At 34.8% G+C, this 19997-nt stretch overlaps 1 protein-coding gene across 1 annotated transcript in view; it reads right to left on the minus strand.

Moving 5' to 3' along the window:
• Positions 1–698: 698 nt before the first annotated feature.
• Positions 699–19997, minus strand: part of PHF14 (PHD finger protein 14) — a 188656-nt gene continuing 169357 nt past the window's right edge. Inside the window, exon 19 of the mRNA XM_032874144.1 lies at positions 699–767. Coding sequence (XP_032730035.1) covers positions 714–767 — 54 coding nt within the window. The 3' untranslated portion in view covers positions 699–713. The remainder of the gene's footprint in view (positions 768–19997) is intronic.

Consider the following 19997-nt stretch of genomic DNA (forward strand, 5'->3'; position numbering starts at 1 on the left):
TTTCCAGTTTTCTTTCAAAAAAGAAAATAAAGAATATACTCTCTAACTCACCACAGATTGAAATGTCTTATTGATATATTCAATTTCAAAAGAATAATAAAGCAGGATTATAACTGAACAATAGCAGGTATTTAATGCTATTTTACCCCCTCTGAATGTAGGTAGCCTGAAATCAGTTAGGACTTTATTTCAGTGATACACAGGTAGTAAGCCCCATAATTAATTTCTAAGAAGAGCAAATCAATATATAAGCAGTTCACATTCAAGAGATAAATTAGCTATCAAGATGTTACAACAGATTTCTATGGTCTTTTCCAGACCACTCTTCTCTACCAAGAGCTGTAAGATTTTAGAGATAGGATATACCTTACTTAGGGGTTGGATCATTTGATCTATTCTTTTTATACTGCTGACATAATAGCCTCTTACAGAACATAATTGACTTCCCCAGGGTCCCACAGCTAATTAATAGTAGAGCTGGGATCAGAATTCAGGTCTCCTAAGTTGCTGTCTGGAAGTCTTTCACGATGAGAATTGACTGCAATGAAGCAATATGATTTTAAATCAAATGTTGGCAACATTGTGTGTATACATCATTGGTGAACTGAACGGTTTTATACTGAAAAACACTTGTGTGATGTTCTTACCCAAGACATCTACATGAGCACAGTGGACAATGTCTAGGCTTTGGTGTAATCCTGCCTTGGCACTTACTATTGATGTGCTTTTGGGAAAGGCACATGATGTCTTAGTCTTGGTTTCCTTACCTGTAAAATGGGAAAATAAAAATCTAACCTCAAAACCTAACCAGAATAAAAATGATCATTTGGCTTCCCTTTCTAAGTACAATTTTAGTATTTCAATATAAATGATAATTGTTACATTAAGAATTACTTAAACTTACAATATATTGTTGTTTTCTGTTTGTTGACTAATCTACACCTATGTGTATACTATGTGCCAGGTTCTGCTCTAGGAAATGGGAGAAACAGCACAGTTATCCTCTTGGATCTTAAATTCTAACAGGGAAAGACAGATAATAAACTATTAACAGGTAATTTCAAATTCCGATGTAGCAGAAAAAAGGAAAAAGGAAGGGGATACCAAGTGTGGCAGCATACTTTCTTAGACAAAGTAGTCAGGAAAGTACCTCTACTAACATGGTGACATTTAAGCTGAGACCTGAATGGTATGAAGGAGACACTCATGTACTCATCTGTGAGAAGAGAATATCTGGGCATGGAGAATAAGAGCAAGGACCTTCCAGTAAAAATGAGTGCAGCATGCATGTGCACCAGAAGGGTCAGCATATTTGGTATGAGATTAAATGTTCCATATTACTATATATGCAATGCTGGGTATTCTATGTGTAATGGGAAGCCATTGAAGGGCTTAAAAATTTAAGTAATCTGATTTGATTTTGAATTTTATGCTTGTTTTAGTTGCAACATAAAGTAGAAGATAGGTAAGAATGAAAATAGGAAATAAGGCAAAAGGCTATTATAACCGTCCATATCAGGAATGAGGGTGTCTTGGAGTCCTATAGAAGTAGTGTGAATAGAAAGTATGATATGCTTCAGAGTATGGTACAGTTCAGAGTGAGGGTAGGCTGATAGGTAAATATGGGAATAAACAAAAGAAGAGTAATTAGACATGATTTCCTGTTTTGGGCACCAAAAATGGTTAAGTTGGTAAAAATTATAGGAGAAGTAGTTGTGATGGAGTGATGAAGGGTCAGGAAACAAGAATTATATTTTGGCACTAGTAAGCCTAAGACAATCTTTAAATATTCAATGGGAATATCTGACACATGTTTGGATATATGAATTTAGATCTTGGCAGAAGAATTAAGGGCTGGTATAAGTTTTGAAGTCCTCAACATATAGCTAAGACTATTTGTAATCATCTAGGAAACAATATGTAAATTGAGGAGAAAAAGGCCTTAAGGACTAAGCCATGGTAATACTACTTGGGTGGAGGTGGAGAATTTAGCTAAGAAGACTGAGAAGGAGTTGCCAGTCGTGTAGGAAGAAAATGGGTGTCACAGAAGCCAAGGTAAGAAAATTTTTTAAGAAAGAGGGAATGGTCAATAGATTGACAAATGATATTGAGAGGTCAGATCAGATTCAAACAAAGGCAAAACTATTGAATTTGACAAGAAAGAGACTGTAAGTGACCTTAACAAAAACCATTTCAGTGGATTGGTAGGTATCAAAACCTAGCTGAAATAGCTTAAAGAGGGAATGGAAAATGTCATTTTACACTTCATCCTTCTTTTTAAATTTCAAACATAGAAGTAATGACTAGAGTTATAAAAGCAATCTTTGAACCATGGTAGAAAGACCAAAAGAATCATAATAAAATTACTCCTGATCGCCTGGGCTCCGGACAATACTATTTCTGGGCTTTTTGTTAAGCATTATATTTTATATCTTCTATATTAATCAAACCTTGCCTGTAGCATAAAAATATTCCTCTAAAAACAATATGTGGTATATTCTCCATCCTAGTCTCTAAGACTTTTAGTTTGAATAAAAAACAAAATATAACTGCAGCACTGATTTGCACAAAGTCTTCTGCATTTACTGTAAATAAGAACACCTTTCAGCATCTCCTTTTAAGTCTGGTATGTTCTAGTTATCCTCGAAATGACCATATGAAGCTGAATGTATATATGAAAGGGAAAAACTTTCAGACAAAGCAGAGATCTATAATTGCTTTTATTTTCTTAATGTGCCTATATGTCATTTTATACGGCCAACCATAAACAGTTAAATCAGAGTGATTGTCCCAACTTCAATTTAGTGTTCTGAGAATTATCACTACATGACTGTAGTCAGGAGGTATATAATATTTGTACTGTTTCACTTATTTTTTATAAACATTTCTAATTTTGGAGGAAAAGGAAACTGAAAGTATTGAGTACAGACAACTACTCAGAAGTTTTGTTGTAGTAGTTTGGAAATGGGCAATAGTTGGAGAAAGGATGAGGCCAAAGTTAGAGGCTCTGAAAGATTGGGAGATATTAAAACATGTTTGTCAAAGAAAATTTAAATAAATGAAATTCTTCTTGAAAGAACTAAAATATTTCTATCTGATATTCTTTTGGTATTAGTCTCTAAGATGAAGTCTTAGACCATAACAAAATTATTTGCTTTCAAAATTAATAATATTTAAATATTCTATTATAGGAATTTTCGTGTTCTGGCTATAAAGCACTGGAAACTATGTCATGAAACATACTGTTATTAAGTCTAGATTTTCCAATGAGACATTTTAAGATAATAGAATTAATTTAATATAGTTCATTCATGATGAAGAATTTAGGATCAACAAATTCAAGAACTTGCCACAATTAAAATTTTTTAATATGAAATATGCTTTCATATTTTCTTGTTTGTTTTGTAATATAAGAAGTTTAAAATACGATTATTTATAACAGAGAATAGAATGAAAATATAAGTAAAAAGATCAAAAGGCTTAGCATTCTATGACATTAATTTACTGTTTTTAATGAAACAATTATGGTATTGTTTGTATATCTAATACATGTTACTTTTCAAATTAGCATATTTCACAATGATAAGAACAAAGCACATAATTATTTTATTAGAAAAACTGTTTTTTAGATAGTTTGATTAAGTATATTACTATAAAATATTATTGCAAAATTGACATGAAACTGTGCTAACTGCTTTAGGACAACAGCAATGTTAAAGCTGGATAAAATAAAATACTTCCATAAATTTTAACAAGTGAATCAGCAACTTTATATTACCATTAAAATAATTTGGAAATGCTAAATTCTTCTCAGCCTGTAATGAAGAAATTGCCTAAGAGACATTTTGGAGATTTGCTCATTTTCAGTCTATTTAAGTTTATAGCAGTGATAATGACACCATAGTGTTTTTTTAAAATAATGTGAATTTTTCACATATGAAAGTTTATGCACACAGAATGTTATTTTTTTCTAGATCTTCGGTGAAATGGCCAATGAAATTTTTAAAATAAGAGAAAGAAAAAAGAACAAGTGAGAACATATGCCTTTAACATTACTGGCATCACAGAACACTCCTACTACATTCTAAAAATAACAAGAATATTTGCTGGGACACAATCAACCAGATTAGTTCCTTTGCTATAGGTTACATTTGCTACATTAGTTCCCTTGCTACAGGTTTTAACAGTACCTGGGGCCTTTTCCCATAGTTTCCATCCCATTTGTCTATATTCTCTGACAGACTCTAAGCAGGCCTCATGAGGGTTATATCCGGCCATGGATGCCATGTACTGAGCAATGATTACTGGCCCTTACACTTAAAAAATGCTCAGTAAATGTTTGTTAAATGAAGGCAAGATCAAAAGCTAAAAAGAGATATACCAGTATGCTAACAGTGGTAATCTCTGAAAGGTAGGTTATGAGTTTTGTTTTATCAATTTTTCTGCATTTTTCTGAATGATGTTAGTGAACATACATTACTTGTATAATAATTAGAGCAAGATAATACATTTTAAAAATGCAGCTATTAAAATAATCTGCCACTAAATTCCTTACAAAACACACCTTAGATAAGCAGCAATATGAAAAAAGGTAATAATAAAAATAATGATGCAGGGGCACCTGGGTGGCTCAGTCTTTTAAGCGTCTGCCTTTGGCTCAGGTCATGAAACCAGGAGACTGGGATCAAGCCCCGAATCGGGCTCCCTGCTCGGTGGGAAGCCTGCTTCTCCATTTCCCTCTTCTGTTCCCCCTGCTTGTGTTCCTGCTCTCCCTATCTTTCCCTCTGTCAAATAAATAAATAAAATCTTAAAAAATACTACAGACATTGGGGAGGGTATGTGCTATGGTGAGTGCCGTGAAGTGTGTAAACCTGGCGATTCACAGACCTGTACCCCTGGGGCTAATAATACATTATATGTTAATAAAAAAACTAAAAAAAAAATTTTAAATCTTAAAAAATAAAATAACAAAATAACAATGCATTATTTGTATTAGAAGTATGCGAAATGAAGCTTATGAATTTTATTTACTTTAAATTACTATAGCATACCATCTTTTTGAGGAAAATATTTTTTATTATTCAATAAAATTGTTCAATAATAACAATAAGATCATTGTTCAATAAAATTTTACTTTTCATTGTTGGAAAAAGCAATGTCAAAGTAAAAAAATGTAGATCTAGGGGTGCCTGGGTAGCTCAGTGGGTTAAGCCTCTGCTTTTGGCTCAGGTCATGATCTCAGGGTCCTGAAATCGAGGCCCACAGTGGGCCCTCTGCTCAGCGGGAAGCCTCTTCCTCCCCACCCCCGCCCCTGCCTTCCTCTCTCTGCCTACTTGTGATATCAGGCAAATACATAATCAAAATCTTTTAAAAACAAACAAATAAATAAATAAATAAAAAGAAATGTAAATCTGGATTCCCAAAGCCTGTCATGTATTTCTGACATACCTAAAAAACCTTTTATAGTTCTAATTTTTTTAAGTAATACAGATCAAGTAGTATATAGATTGTTCCCATCCCAAGCAAATACTTAACTGTGAAAACACTGAAGCAGTAAATTACACAGCTACACTTAGTGTGAGCAGAATATACTAGATTTTTCAAACTGATAACTTTTATGATATTAGTCAACTAACCGTTAGGTCCTTAATGACATTTTATCACTGTATTTTTATAGAGGATAATGTTTTTGTGAACTTAAAGTATTACATTATTAAGAACTATTTTACCTTTTTTTTTTTCCTGCATTTTACTGGAGTTTTTTGGTGATTTGGTATAGTAAACATGTGACTACAACAAAAATCTTACTATTTCCCCCCCCCCATCAAAAAAAAAAGGATCTTCTATAAGGTAGGTTTGTGATAATGATAGGTTAAGCTTGTCATACTATTTTTAATAAAATAGTGCATCCTTACTTTAATATATGGAAGATACATTTTTAAGAAGGAAAATGCTGATGTTATCTTGGTTATAAGCTTGCTGCTAAAATGATTTAGATAGTTTTCTCTTCCATACAGTATCACTCTAAGGTCTTTCTTTTCAAGCAATGAATTATAGTGGATACTTCAAACCTGTTTTATGTGTATCTCTTAGTTCAGAAAAATGAGAAAACATAAATATTCTATATAAACAGAACACAAGATGTAGATAAAAAATGATCCATTATACACCAGTGAGTAATTCCAATGTGTATCACTGTAAGAATGGAAAAGGGCATCAAATATTTCTACCAGCTTTAAATTTCAGGATACCTAAGGTTACTGAGAAAATTTAAATCTGCAATTACATGTGTTTGGGATATGCATTTATGGCTCATGAATTTAAATCAATAATAAATTTAACATTGCCTATAGCACATTTTGTCAACTACAGTAAAACTACTAGCTTTGCTTCAAAAGCATCTGTAAACAAACAAAAAAAAGTCTAAAAAATCCTAACGTGTAAAAATAAAAATAACCAGTGAAGTTTTTAAAGTAAATTCTTCCTTTTAGTTTGCCATTTCTGATACCCAGATATTTAAAAGGTAGCCACTGAGGTTTTTGTAAGCAAAAAATTCTCATAGTCTGAGAATTTGAGGAGAACATGCTAGTATTTGTTTTTCTTTCATGAAGCAGTATTTTTAAATTTTGGAAGACTACATGCTAAGGAGAAGGAAGTATCAATTAGGAACAGCAATATCACTAATCAGGTGATAAGTATAAAAACATACATGCTAGAAACAATTTCAAACTAGATTAAAAATGAAACACAAAAATACCTATAATCAGAGATTCACATAATACACTGATGCAAGGGGCCCCTGTGTGGCTCAGTGGGTTAAAGCCTCAGCCTTTGGCTCAGTTTGTGATCCCAGGACACTGGGATCGAGCCCCGAGTTGGGCTCTCTGCTCAACAGGGAGCCTGCTTCCCTTCCCCTCTCTCTCTGCCTACTTGTGATCTCTGCCTGTCAGATAAATGGATGGAATCTTTAAAAAAACAAAAACAAAAACAAAAAACACTGATGCAAAATGAAGCTGATAATTTCAAAGAATAAAATATGTACACAGATTGAACTTCTCTATTGGAACCATATATCAAATTATGCTCTTGATGAAACTCAAACTATTACACAGGACAATGCAAGAAAAAAATTTAAATAACTTATTTTACATCAAAATGATAAGAAAAATATTTTAATTTGGTCTACAAATGCCAAACAACAAGCCCAATTAGATAGTCACAGAACTTTGACAATATTTGGGAAATGTATAGGCACTGTAAGAGATTTAACCACAAATATCCATAAAGGACCACTGAACATCAGTACTATATAGGGCAAAGACTGATGGACTTGGAGACAGAAAGTCAAAGTCCTTAACTGGGCCCTGCTAATCATTATAGGTCTTGGACAATTCACAAATCTTTTGGAACCCCAGATTTCTTAAATACAGAGATAAACTTGAGGGAAATGAGGTATAAGAGCATTTGGCCAGGTGACTGTAAAGTCAATTCTAGATTTAAATTCACCGATTCTGATAGGAGAGAAGCAAGATGGCAGAGGAGTAGCAGACTGAAATGACCTCAGGTCCCAGGAGTTCAGCTAGATAGTTGTCAAACCATTCCAAACACCTACAAACTCAACAGGAGATTGAAGAGAAGAAGAGCACAATTCTAGGAACAGAAAATTGACCACTTTCTGCAAGATAGGACATGCTGAGAAGTGAATTCAAAGGAACGGGAAGAGAGACCACGGCGGGAGGGGCCGGCTCCCGGCAAGCAGCAGAGCAGTGGAGCACAAAATCAGAACTTTTAGAAGTCTGCTCCACTGAGGCATATTGCTCCAGAGGCTAAGTTGGGGTGGAGCCCTCACAGGAACATTGTGGTCTCAGGGCCTATGGGTCACTGAAAGACCAGGGATGTCTGAGTGTGACATAGCTCCCAGGTATCAGAGCCGGAATGGGGAAGCAGACTACAGAGACAGAGCCGAAGAGTGAGCTCTCAGCTCAGGGTTACCTTAAACCATGATCCAAGGCACAGTCAGACAACTGCTCCTCGAGCAGGGACCACACAAGTGGGAGATCGGAGAGACCCCTTCCTTCATCCTCCGGAGAAGCAGCGCGGAGTGCGCAGCAGGATTCTACTGGGTGTGGAGACTCCAAATGGGGCCGAGCACCAGAGACAGAAGTGCTTGGTTACAGGCCGGGTGAGCTTGGAGCACAGCCAGAGACCAGGGAGACGGGAGGGATTGACTGCTTTTCTCTGAGGGTGCAATGAGGAGTGGGGACCCTAGCTCTCAGCTCCTCTGGGCCGGAGATTGGGAGGCTGCCATTTTCATTTCCGTCCTCCAAGGCTCTAGGAAGAACACTGAGGGAACAAAAGCTCGCAAGAGTGAACCCAAGCAGATTACTTAGCCTGGCCCCTGGCAAGGGCAGTACAATTCAGCCTCGGGCAAAGACATCTGATACTCACTGCAACGGGCCCCTCCCCCAGAAAATCAACAAGAACATCCAGTCAAGAAAAGCTCACCTACCAAGGAGGACAGCGGAATTCCAAAGCTTGGGGTAAGTAATGCATAGATTGCATGGCTTTTTGCCCATGATCCTATAGTCTTGCAAAATTAAATTTTTAAAACTTTTTTCTTATTCTATTTTTTTTTAACTTTTCCTCTTTCCCCTTTTAACGTTTTTTAACTAGTTTCTCTTAACAATACCTATCTAAAAAAATTTTTTTAAACCTTCATTGTTATAGTCTTATTTTATCCCTTCATTGTATTTAAACCTATTTTTTGTATACATATACGTTTTTTTTTTCCTTTAAAATTTTGGGATACAAAAAAATTTAGGGGGGAATACAATTTCTTCTAATAGATCAAAATATACCCTAAATCTAGCACATAGCTTTGGCCTGAGCACATTCTCTCCTCTTTTTTTTTTTCTTATTCCAACCAACTTAATTCCTTTAGAATTTTTTTGACCTTCATCTTTACAGTCATATTCCATCCCTTCATCGTGCTTACCCTTATTTTTATATGTATATGTTTTTCTTTCTTTAAAATTTTGGTAGGTAGTTACTTCTAATAGACCAGAATACACCCAAAATCAAGTGGGTGGCTCTGTTCTTTTCACCAGTCATACACACACACACACACACACACACACACAAACACACATATATATATGTGTATATATACATATATATGCATATGCATTTTTTTTTATATTTAGTTTGTTTTTCACCGTTTCTTCTCCCACCGGTTTTGGGTCTCTTCTGATTTGGTTAGCGGACATTTTTCTGGGGTCTTTGCCACCCTTTTAGTATTTATTTTCTCGTTCATATATTCTTATCTGGATAAAATGACAAGGCGGAAAAACTCACCACAAAAAAAAGAACAAGAGGCAGTACTGATGGCTAGGGACCTAATCAATACGGACACTGGTAAAATGTCAGAACTACAGTTCAGAAAGATGACTCTCAAGGTGCTAGCTGGGCTCGAAAAAGGAATGGAAGGTATTAGAGAAATTCTTTCTGGAGAAATAAAATCTCTTTCTGGAGGAAAAAAAAGAACTAAAATCTAACCAAGTTGAAATCAGAAAACCTATTAATGAGGTGCAATCAAGAATGGAGGTTCTTACTGCTAGGATAAATGAGGCAGAAGAGAGAATCAGTGATATAAAAGACCAAATGTTGGAGAATAAAGAAGCTGAGCAAAAGAGAGACAAACAACTACTGGACCACAAGGGGTGAATTCAAGAGATAAGTGATACCATAAGACAAAACAGTATTAGAATAATTGGGATCCCAGAAGAAAAAGAAAGAGAAGAGTGGGGCAGAAGGTATACTGGAACAAATTACAGCCAGAGAATTTCCCTAATTTGCCGAAGGGAAGAATCAAAATCCAGGAGACCCAGAGAACTCCCCTCAAAATCAATAAAAAAAGGTCCACATCCCATCATCAAATAGGAAAACTTACAATTCTCAGTGACAAAGCAGCATGGGACAAAAGGTCTGTACACACAACAGTGGAAAATTAGATTGTCAGCAGACTTATCTAAAGAGACCTGGCAGGCCAGAAAGAACTGGCATGATATATTCAGAGCACTAAATGAGAAAAATATGCATCCAAGAATACTATATCCAGCTAGGCTGTCATTGAAAATAGGAAGAGAGCTAAAAAGCTTCCAGGACAAACTAAAACTAAAAGAATTTGCAAACACCAAACCAGCCCTACAGGAAATATTAAAAGGGGTCCTCTAAGGAAGAGAGAGCCTAAAAGTTGTAGATCAGAAAGGAACGGAGACCGATATACAGTAACAGTCACCTTACAGGCAATATAATGGCACTAACTTCTTATCTTTCAATAGTTAACCTAAATGGAAATGGGCTCAATGCCCCAATCAAAAGACACAGGGTATCAGAATGGCTAAAAAACAAGACCCATTAATACGCTGTCTACAAGAAACTCATTTTAGACCCCAAAACACCTCCAGATTTAAAGTGAGAGGGTGGAAAAATATATACCATGCTAATGGACATCAAAATAAAACTGGGGTGGCAATCTTATATCAGAGAAATTAGATTTTAAGCCAAAGACTATTATAAGAGATGAGAAAGGACACTATATCATATTTAAAGGGTTTGTCCAACAAGAAGATCTAACAGTTTTAAATATCCATGCCCCTAACACAGAACCAGCCAATTAAATAAACCAATTAATAACAAAATCAAAGAAACACATCAACAATAATACCATAATAGTAGGGGAATTTAACACTCCCCTCACTGAAATGGACAGATCATCCAAGCAAAAGATCAACAAGAAAAAAATCAACAAGGAAATAAAGGACTTAAATGACACACTGGATCAGATGGACATCACAGATATATTTAGAACATTCCAACTCAAAGCAACAGAATACACATTCTGCTCTAGTGCACATGGAACACTCTCCAGAACAGATCACATCCTGGGTCACAAATCAGGTCTCAACTGGTACCAAAACATTGGGATCACTCCTTGCATATTTTCAGACCACAATGCTCTGAAGCTAGAACAGAATCACAAGCGGAAAGTTGGAAAGAACTCAAATATATGGAAGCTAAAGAGCATCCTACTAAAGAATTAATGGGTCAACCAGGAAATTAAAGAAGAATTGAAAAAATTCACAGAAACAAATGATAATGAAAACACAACTGTTCAAAATCTGTGGGACATAGCAAAGGCGATCCTGAGAAGAAAGTATATAGCCATACAAGCCTTTCTCTAGAAACAAGAAAGGTTTTAAACACACAACCTAACCCCACACCTAAAGGAGCTGGAGAAAGAACAGCAAAGAAAGCCTAAACCCAGCAGGAGAAGAGAAATCATAAAGATCAGAGCGGAAATCAATGAAATAGAAACCAAAAGAACAGTAGAACAAATCAACAAAACTAGGAGCTGTTTCTTTGAAAAAGAATTAATAAGATTGATAAATCCCTGGCCAGACATATCAAAAAGAAGAGAAAGGACCCAAATAAATAAAATAATGAATGACAGAGGAGAGATCACAACCAACACCAAAGAAATACAAACAATTACAAGAACATATTATAAGCAACGCTACTCCCACAAATTTGACAATCTGGAAGAAATGAATGCATTTCTAGAGACATATAAACTACCAAAACTGAAGCAGGAAGAAATAGAAAACCTGAACAGACCCCAAACCAGTAAAGAGATTGAAACAGTCATCAAAAATCTCCCAACAAATAACAGCCCAGGGCCAGACAGAATTCTGGAATTCTACCAAACATTTCAAGAAGAATTAACACCTATTCTCCTGAAACTGTTCCAAAAAATAGAAATGTAAGGAAAACTGCCAAAGTCATTTTATGAGGCCAGCATTACTTTGATCCCAAAACTAGACAAAGACCCCATCAAAAAAGAGAATTACAGACCAACATCCTTGATGCTAAAATTCTCACCAAAATACTAGCCAATAGGATGCAACAGTACATTAAAAGGATTATTCACCACGACCAAGTGGGATTTATACCTGGGCTGCAAGGTTGGTTCAACATCTGCAAATCATTCAATGTGATACAATGCATTAATAAAAGAAAGAACAAGAACCACATGATACTCTCAATAGATGCTGAAAAAGTATTTGACAAAGTACAGCATCTTTTCTTGATCAAAACTCTTCGAAGTGTAGGGAGAGAGAGCATATACCTCAGTATCATCAAAGCCATCTATGAAAAACCCAGAGTGAATATCATTCTCAATGGGGAAAAACTGAGAGCTTTTTTCCCCTAAGGTCAGGAACATGGCAGGGCTGTCTACTATCACCACTGCTATTTAGCATAGTACTAGAAGTCCTAACCTCAGCAATCAGACAACAAAAAGAAATAAAAGGCATCTGAATCAGCAAAGAAGTCAAACTCTCACTCTTTGCAGATGACATGATACTTTATGTGGAAAACCCAAAAGACTCCACTCCAGAACTGCTAGAACTCATACAGGAATTCAGTAATGTGTCAGGATATAAAATCAATGCAGAGAAATCAGTTGCATTTCTATACACCAACAACAAGACAGAAGAAAGAGAAATTAAGGAGTCCACCCCATTTACAATTGCACCCAAAACCATAAGATACCTAGGAATAAACCTAAACAAAGAGGCTAAGAATCTATACTCAGAAAACTATAAAGTACTCATGAAAGAAATTGAGGAAGACACAAAGAAATGGAAAAATGTTCCATGCTCCTGGAACAAATATTGTGAACAAATATTGTGGAACAAATATTGTGAAAATGTCTATGCTACCTAAAGCAATCTTCACATTTAATGCAATCCCTATCAAAATACCATCCATTTTTTTCAAAGAAATGGAACAAATAATCCTAAAATTTATATGGAACCAGAAAAGACCCCGAGTAGCCAGAGGGATGTTGAAAAAGAAAGCCAAAGTTGGTGGCATCATAATCCAGATTTCAAGCTGTATTACAAAGCTGTAATTATCAAGACAGTATGGTACTGGCACAAAATCAGACACATAGATCAATGGAACGAACAGAAAAAAGCCCAGAAATAGACCCTCAACTCTACTATCAACAAATATTCAACCAAACAGGACAGAATGCCCAATGGAAAAAAGACAGTCTCTTCTACAAATGGTGTTGGGAACATTGGACAGCCACATGCAGAAGAATGAAACTGGACCATTTCCTTATACCACACACAAAAATAGACTCAAAATGGATGAAAGTCTTCAGTGGGAGACAGAATCCATCAAAATCCTTGAGGAGAACACAGGCAGCAAGCTCTTCCTAGAAACATCACCAAAGGCAAGGAAAGCAAGGGCAAAAATGAACTATTGGGACTTCATCAAGATCAAAAGCTTCTGCACAGCAAAGGAAACAGTTATCAAAACCGAAAGACAACCGACAGAATGGGAGAAGATATTCACAAATTACCTATCAGATAAAGGGCTAGTATCCAAAATGTATAAAGAAGTTATCAAACTCAATACCCAAAGAACAAATAATCCAATCAAGAAATGGGCAGAGGACATGAACAGGCACTTCTGCAAAGAAGACATCTAGATGGCCAACAGACACATGAAAAAGTGCTCCATATCACTCGGCATCAGGGAAATACAAATCAAAACCACAGTGATATACCACCTCACACCAGTGAGAATGGCGAAAATTAACAAGTAAGGAAATGACAGATGCTGGCAAGGATGTGGAGAAAGGGGAACCCTCCTACACTGTTGGTGGGAATGCAAGCTGGTGCAACCACTCTGGAAAACAGCATGGAGGTTCCCCAAAAAGTTGAAAACAGAGCTACCCTATGACCCAGCAATTGCACTACTGGGTATTTACCCTAAAGATACAAATGCAGTGATTCAAAGGGGCACGTGCACCTGAATGTTGATAGCAGCAATGTCCACAATAGCCAAACGATGGAAAGAACCTAGATGTCCATCAACAAATGAATGGATAAAGAATAATTGGTATATATATACTATGGAATACTATGCAGCCATCAAAAGAAATGAAATCTTGCCATTTGCAATGGCATGAATAAAACTAGAGGGTATTATTCTGAGTGAAATAAGTCAATCAGAGAAAGACTATTATCATATGATCTCCCTGATATGTGGAATTTGAGAGACAGGGTGGGGGCTTGGGGGATAGGGAAGTAAAAAATGAAACAAGATGGGATCAGGAGGGAAACAAACCATAAGAGACTCTTAATGCTACAAAACAAACTGAGGGTTGCTAGGGAGTTGGGGGTAGGGAGAGGGTGGTTGGGTTATGGACATTGGGAAGGGTATGTGATATGGTGAGTGCTGTGAAGTGTGTAAGCCTGATGATTCACAGACCTGTAGCCCTGAGGCAAATAACACATTATATGTTAATAAAAATAATAAAAAATAAATTCAAAGATTCCAACTATTTATATGAATGAGAAATATATTATGACTAGAACTTGAGGTGAAGCTGGTATTTTCCTCTAATAACCTTGGGGAACCAATTCTCTTCCTGGGCTTTATAATTCTAACCAACTGAATTTTTAAGGCTGACATTTACTTATTGAGGACATTACTTATTCTGAGCATATTTGCAGTATCTATTGACCTGTTATCAGCAATAATTTAATAGCATGTGAAAAATAACATTAATAGCTTGAATTAAAATTTGGGATGCCTAGTAAATACAATATTCATATAATCCTTTGTTGAAAAAATCATGAAACAGTACTGTGCTATAATTTCATATTAACCCAGAGAAAAAGAGTATACAACCAGATTTATACATGATACTATTTTCCTCAAGGAATCTTTTTTTTTTTCCCCTTCAAGGCATGTTTTTGACAGTAACAATTATATAAAGAACTACTGTAAAGTTTTTTTGGCATTCCTATCTTTCAGTTATGAAAAATCAAACATGGATGCAACAAAATAGCTTGGCTTTGCTCACAGATCAGGATAAACAAAAGATTATTACTGTAGTAGTACAATACATCATATCCTATGGAAAATCTTATTCAACTCTCATCAATTCTAGAAGCATTTGCTATATCTTTTGTATATCTACCATAACTTTTGGTATATAATAATAATCAGAATTATATATATTACCATTTATGGAGGATTTAATGAGCCAGGATTGTGTGAGGCATTTTATATATGCTATTCTTTGGTCCTCAGAACATGCCTCTAAGTATTATCTTAAGTTTACTGATGATGACATTGAAACTCAGAGGGTTAAGGAATTTGCCCAGAGTGTTGCAACTACTGAGTGGAGGAGTAGATATTCAAATCCTGGTCTGACTGACCATACACCTTACATTTCTCAGGCATGTTTCAAGTAACTTCAATTTTGTAGAAACAGATATATAAAGAAAGCAGTTACCTCACAGATAATAAATATAATAGAAAACATATTGGCTTTCTGACATTTTCATGACAAGTCTGATGATACATCAAAGATGTTTCCCAGATATTAAATATTTCTCAATGTCCATAAGTAGTTGGGAATAATTTCAGATAATGCCAAACTTTGCAATCTAATGCTGTTCTACTGTTATGAAGCCTATCATTTAATCATAAAATATAGAAATTTCAATTGTATGACAGAAAGCTATTTTAAATCTAACATTTGAACCTTTTTGCTTCAACTTCTAGTTTCTTTATATATTTCTACATAATATATTCTTGTAGTTTGTGTATCATATGGTGAGAAAATAATTATAAATCCATATCTCATCATTGCTGAACAATCATAGATCACAACATGAAAGCTTAACAAAAGTGTCTAAAAAATTTGGAATGTAAGCAAAATATTACTTCCTCCTAGGTTTTATTTGCTTCTGTATCTATATTCAAATGCCTAGACACATAGCAAAAATACACTGACCAATATATCAATCTGGATGTACTAGAACAGCAAGTATGTTCTAGTCTAAACAAGATGTTGGTTTAGTGACTTCTGAACAATTTGGTTTTAATAGTAAAATTTAATAGAAAAGAATAAGGGTACATCACATGTACTAAGGACAGGAAGGCTAAGTTTTTAGTTTTGAGTTTGTATGTATATATACAGGGTGTGTGCATAAAGGGTCTTATAAAGGGCTCTGTAGGGGATCTGTGTATGGGATACATGTAGTGTATGAAGGAATGTCTATAGGGAGATATATATACACATATATATATATATAGGAATGAAAAGATTGGTGTACAGAGGTATGTGTAGAATCATGTATAAAAATGTGTGTAGGGACATATATAGCAGTATGTGTAGAATGGTATGTAGAAATGGGTAGAGAATTGTGGGTCTTCAAATAACTGGCCTCAGGTCACCCCCATACCCAGACAGGAATCCAGAAGTCAATGCCATTATTATATGAACTTGCTGATCATAATGTTGCATTAGTACATTATTTTTAATAGTACATTACTTGGTATCCTATGGAAAATTTTACTCAACTCTCATTTCTAGAAACATTTACTATGCCTTGTATATACCTACTATAACTTTTGGTATCTTTTAAATTTTCTTTTTTGTAATTTCATTTCTTTCAGAAACAAAGCTAAGTGCTTGCTATACTCCATACATTTGCCTTTTAACATTTTACATTACCTGTACTTCAGGGTTAATGTAAAATACATACATTCTTCATTTAAATATACTACAACTGCAAAATCCTTTAAATTTGATTTCAAACTAAAGGCTGATGATTTCTATTTGTCTTTTTTTTTAAAGACTGTATACGCATTTATTTGAAATTGAGAGAGAGCGAGAGCACATGTGCACACATGTAAGCTGGAGGGAGAAGGAAAGAGAACCTGAAACAGACACTGAGTCCACCACCAGGCTTGATATCACGAACCTAAGACCATGATCTGAGCTGAAACCTAGAGCTGGCCACTCAATCTACTGAGCCACTCAGGCATCTTCCAATTTGTCTTTTATTTCCTCTCAATATAAAGTTCATGAGAATGTGACAATTAGTTAACTTGATTATGCTCTCTTACCTGGGTCAATACATAAGGCTACTTAAATAAAGAGAGCTTCTAAAATGGAATATTCCTATATGCAAATGGAACTAAGTCATGTATTAAATATCCTCCAAATATTAGAAGAAACAAGTATACATTCAAATAAACACAATGATTCTAAAAGGTTAAATACAGATAAATGCCTTATATTTGATAACAGAAACAACACATTATTTAGACGTTTTCTCTTAATAGGTCACTTGTTAATAAATCTGTAAATGTTTAAATAAATCAATTCTGTGCTAGGGACAAATTTTGCTTCAAATTATTTTGAAGCCAACTCCTTTAGATTGTTAATAAAAGCTGTCTTTTTGTAAAACAAATTCTTTTCTTATGTAAATGTGAATATGAAAACATTTTTTTTTTTTTTTTGCAGACAGTCCTACTCCCTGAAACTTCTGTAATAAGAGTACCTTCAAGGACTTTGTTTTTATTAGATTTTTAAAACTCATACTGGGAAAAAATAAAATATTTGCTCTAAAAACAATATCCTCCCAAAGCTATAAAAACAAGAAAAATATAACAACCATATGTTTGCATTTGGTTACAGTACTTGGGTTCAGAAATCACTTCTTACAATGGATTCAAATTCACTTAAAAGGCAGTGCAGTTTTTAAAAATAAAGTTTTTTTTATATTAGAGGCCATAAAAATAATAAAAATATAAAAATAGTATTCTCAGTCTTAGAGTGCTTGTCTCTCAGAATCTTTTTTCTCAAGATAGTTAATGGAAATACAGATGTGTGGTAAGTTTTAGAAATTAAACTACTGTTACAGTATTGAGTGTAATATATATGGTTTATATGGTAAAACATTTGTTATTGTCACACTTCATTCTGCCAAGTATTTGTTTGCTTGGCTCCATAAAACAATGGTTTCTATATTTCTACAGTATCAAATACCTGGTACTGTTAGTTGTTTTTTTTAAAGATTTATTTATTTAAGTCATCTCTCTACCCAAAGGGGGGCTTGAACTCAACCCTGAGATCAAGAGTTGTACGCTTTACTGACTGAGCCAGCCACGCGCTCCTATTTAGACATCCAAAGCACTAATAAGTCCTTAGTTCCTCAGTTTACATGCCTATCTGCCCAATGAGATAGAGTTACTTAGAGGAAGAATTATAGTCTTGCTCTCGTTTTTAACTAAGACAAAATGTCTTATTAATTTTTTAATCTTCACAGCAAAGTAATGGCCATCACAAAGGCATTCATATTTGTAAATGATAGTCATAAATCATACCCTAGAATTATGTAAGAGAATAATATGCATACAAACTATAAGGGCTATAGTAAATACAAAGATCAGATAATTTGAAAGACTTCAAACAATAACACATAAAAAATGTTACAAAGGAATCCCATTGAAACTTAGATTTTTTAAGACTGATGTTTCACTCTCTAAGTAGATATTTACAATTCTGTCTCCAACAATCATAAAATGATGTAGTGCTTTGTGGATATCTGTGGATTACTAGAATTTATAGATTATCATCTCAAATGAAATTTCAGATAAAACTGACTATAATGACTGATGTCACAAGGGAATCTACTTTTTCTTAATTTATTATACCCATTGTGTGCATGAAACTGGCTTTGCATAAAAACAATTTGAAGAGTTACTATGTAATATTAAGGGAAAGAACAGGATAACAGTTGTTTATGCTAGTGTTTCTCAACTGTTTTATTAGTATCTCCCAAGAGTCTTTTTAGAATTTTTTTCCTAACTTCCTCTTCATGAAATTTTAATGCCACAGATATACTGTATATCTGTTTATGTGCTCTACATATAGCTAGCTGTACTTTATGTAGTAAAAGGAGTTAAGCTTTATGCTTAAAAAGAGCTTAACTTTTTATTTGATTAAGGTTGTGAATGACTAAATATAAATTTTTATCCTTTTGAATTTAACAGAATTAACTTAAAATTAAATTAAAAGCTATTAATATATAACTTAAGTGTGTAACTATAACTGCTGAGTAATTTATTTATATAAATTAAATATCAAAAAAATCCTATTTAAAAATGGGCAGAGGACCTGAACAGACATTTTTCCCAAGAAGACTTACAGATAGCCAATGGATTCATGAAAAGATGCTCAACATTACTGATCCCATCAAAGAAATGTAAATCAAAACCATAATGAGGTATCATCTTACACCTGTCAGAATGGTTAAAATCAAAAAGACAAGTGTTGACAAATACCTGGAGAAAAAGGAACTCTCATGCACTGCTGGTGGGAATGTAAATTGGTACAGCCACCATGGAAAACAGTATGGAGGTTCCTCAAAAAACTAAAAATAGACTTTTTAAATTTACCCAAAGAAAACAAAAACACTGATTCAAAAAGATATATGTACCCCTATGTTTACTGCATCATTGTTTATAGTAGCAAAAATATGGAAGCAACCTAGGTGTCCATGAATAGATGAATGGATAAGGAAGATGTGATACACACACACAATAGAATATTATAAGAAAAAGTATGAGATCTTGGGGCGCCTGGGTGGCTCAGTGGGTGAAAGCCTCTGCCTCCGGCTCAGGTCATGATCTCAAGGTCCTGGGATTGAGCCCCTCATCGAGCTCTCTGCTCAGCAGGGAGCCTGCTTCCATACCCCTCTCTCTGCCTGCCTCTCTGCCTACTTGTGATCTCTGTCAAATAAATAAAGAAAATCTTAAAAAAAAAAGCAAACAAAGAGTATGAGATCTTGTCATTTGTGACAACACAGACAGACCTAGAGAATACTATGCTAAGTGAAACAAGTCAAACCCAGAAAGACAAATGCCATAAATTTCACTTACATGTGGAATTTCAAAAAATACAAATGAATAAACAAACAGAACCAGACCTATAAATACAGAGAATAAACCGATGGTTGCCAGAAGGGAGGAGCGTGGGGAATGTGCAAAATGGATGAAGGGGATTGGGAGATAATAGGCTTTCAGTTATGGGACGAGTAAGTCATGGGGATAAAAGC

The sequence above is a fragment of the Lontra canadensis genome, unplaced genomic scaffold (genome assembly GCF_010015895.1).
Source record: "Lontra canadensis isolate GAN:19392208 unplaced genomic scaffold, GSC_riverotter_1.0 scaffold2, whole genome shotgun sequence".
Lineage (NCBI taxonomy): Eukaryota > Metazoa > Chordata > Mammalia > Carnivora > Mustelidae > Lontra > Lontra canadensis.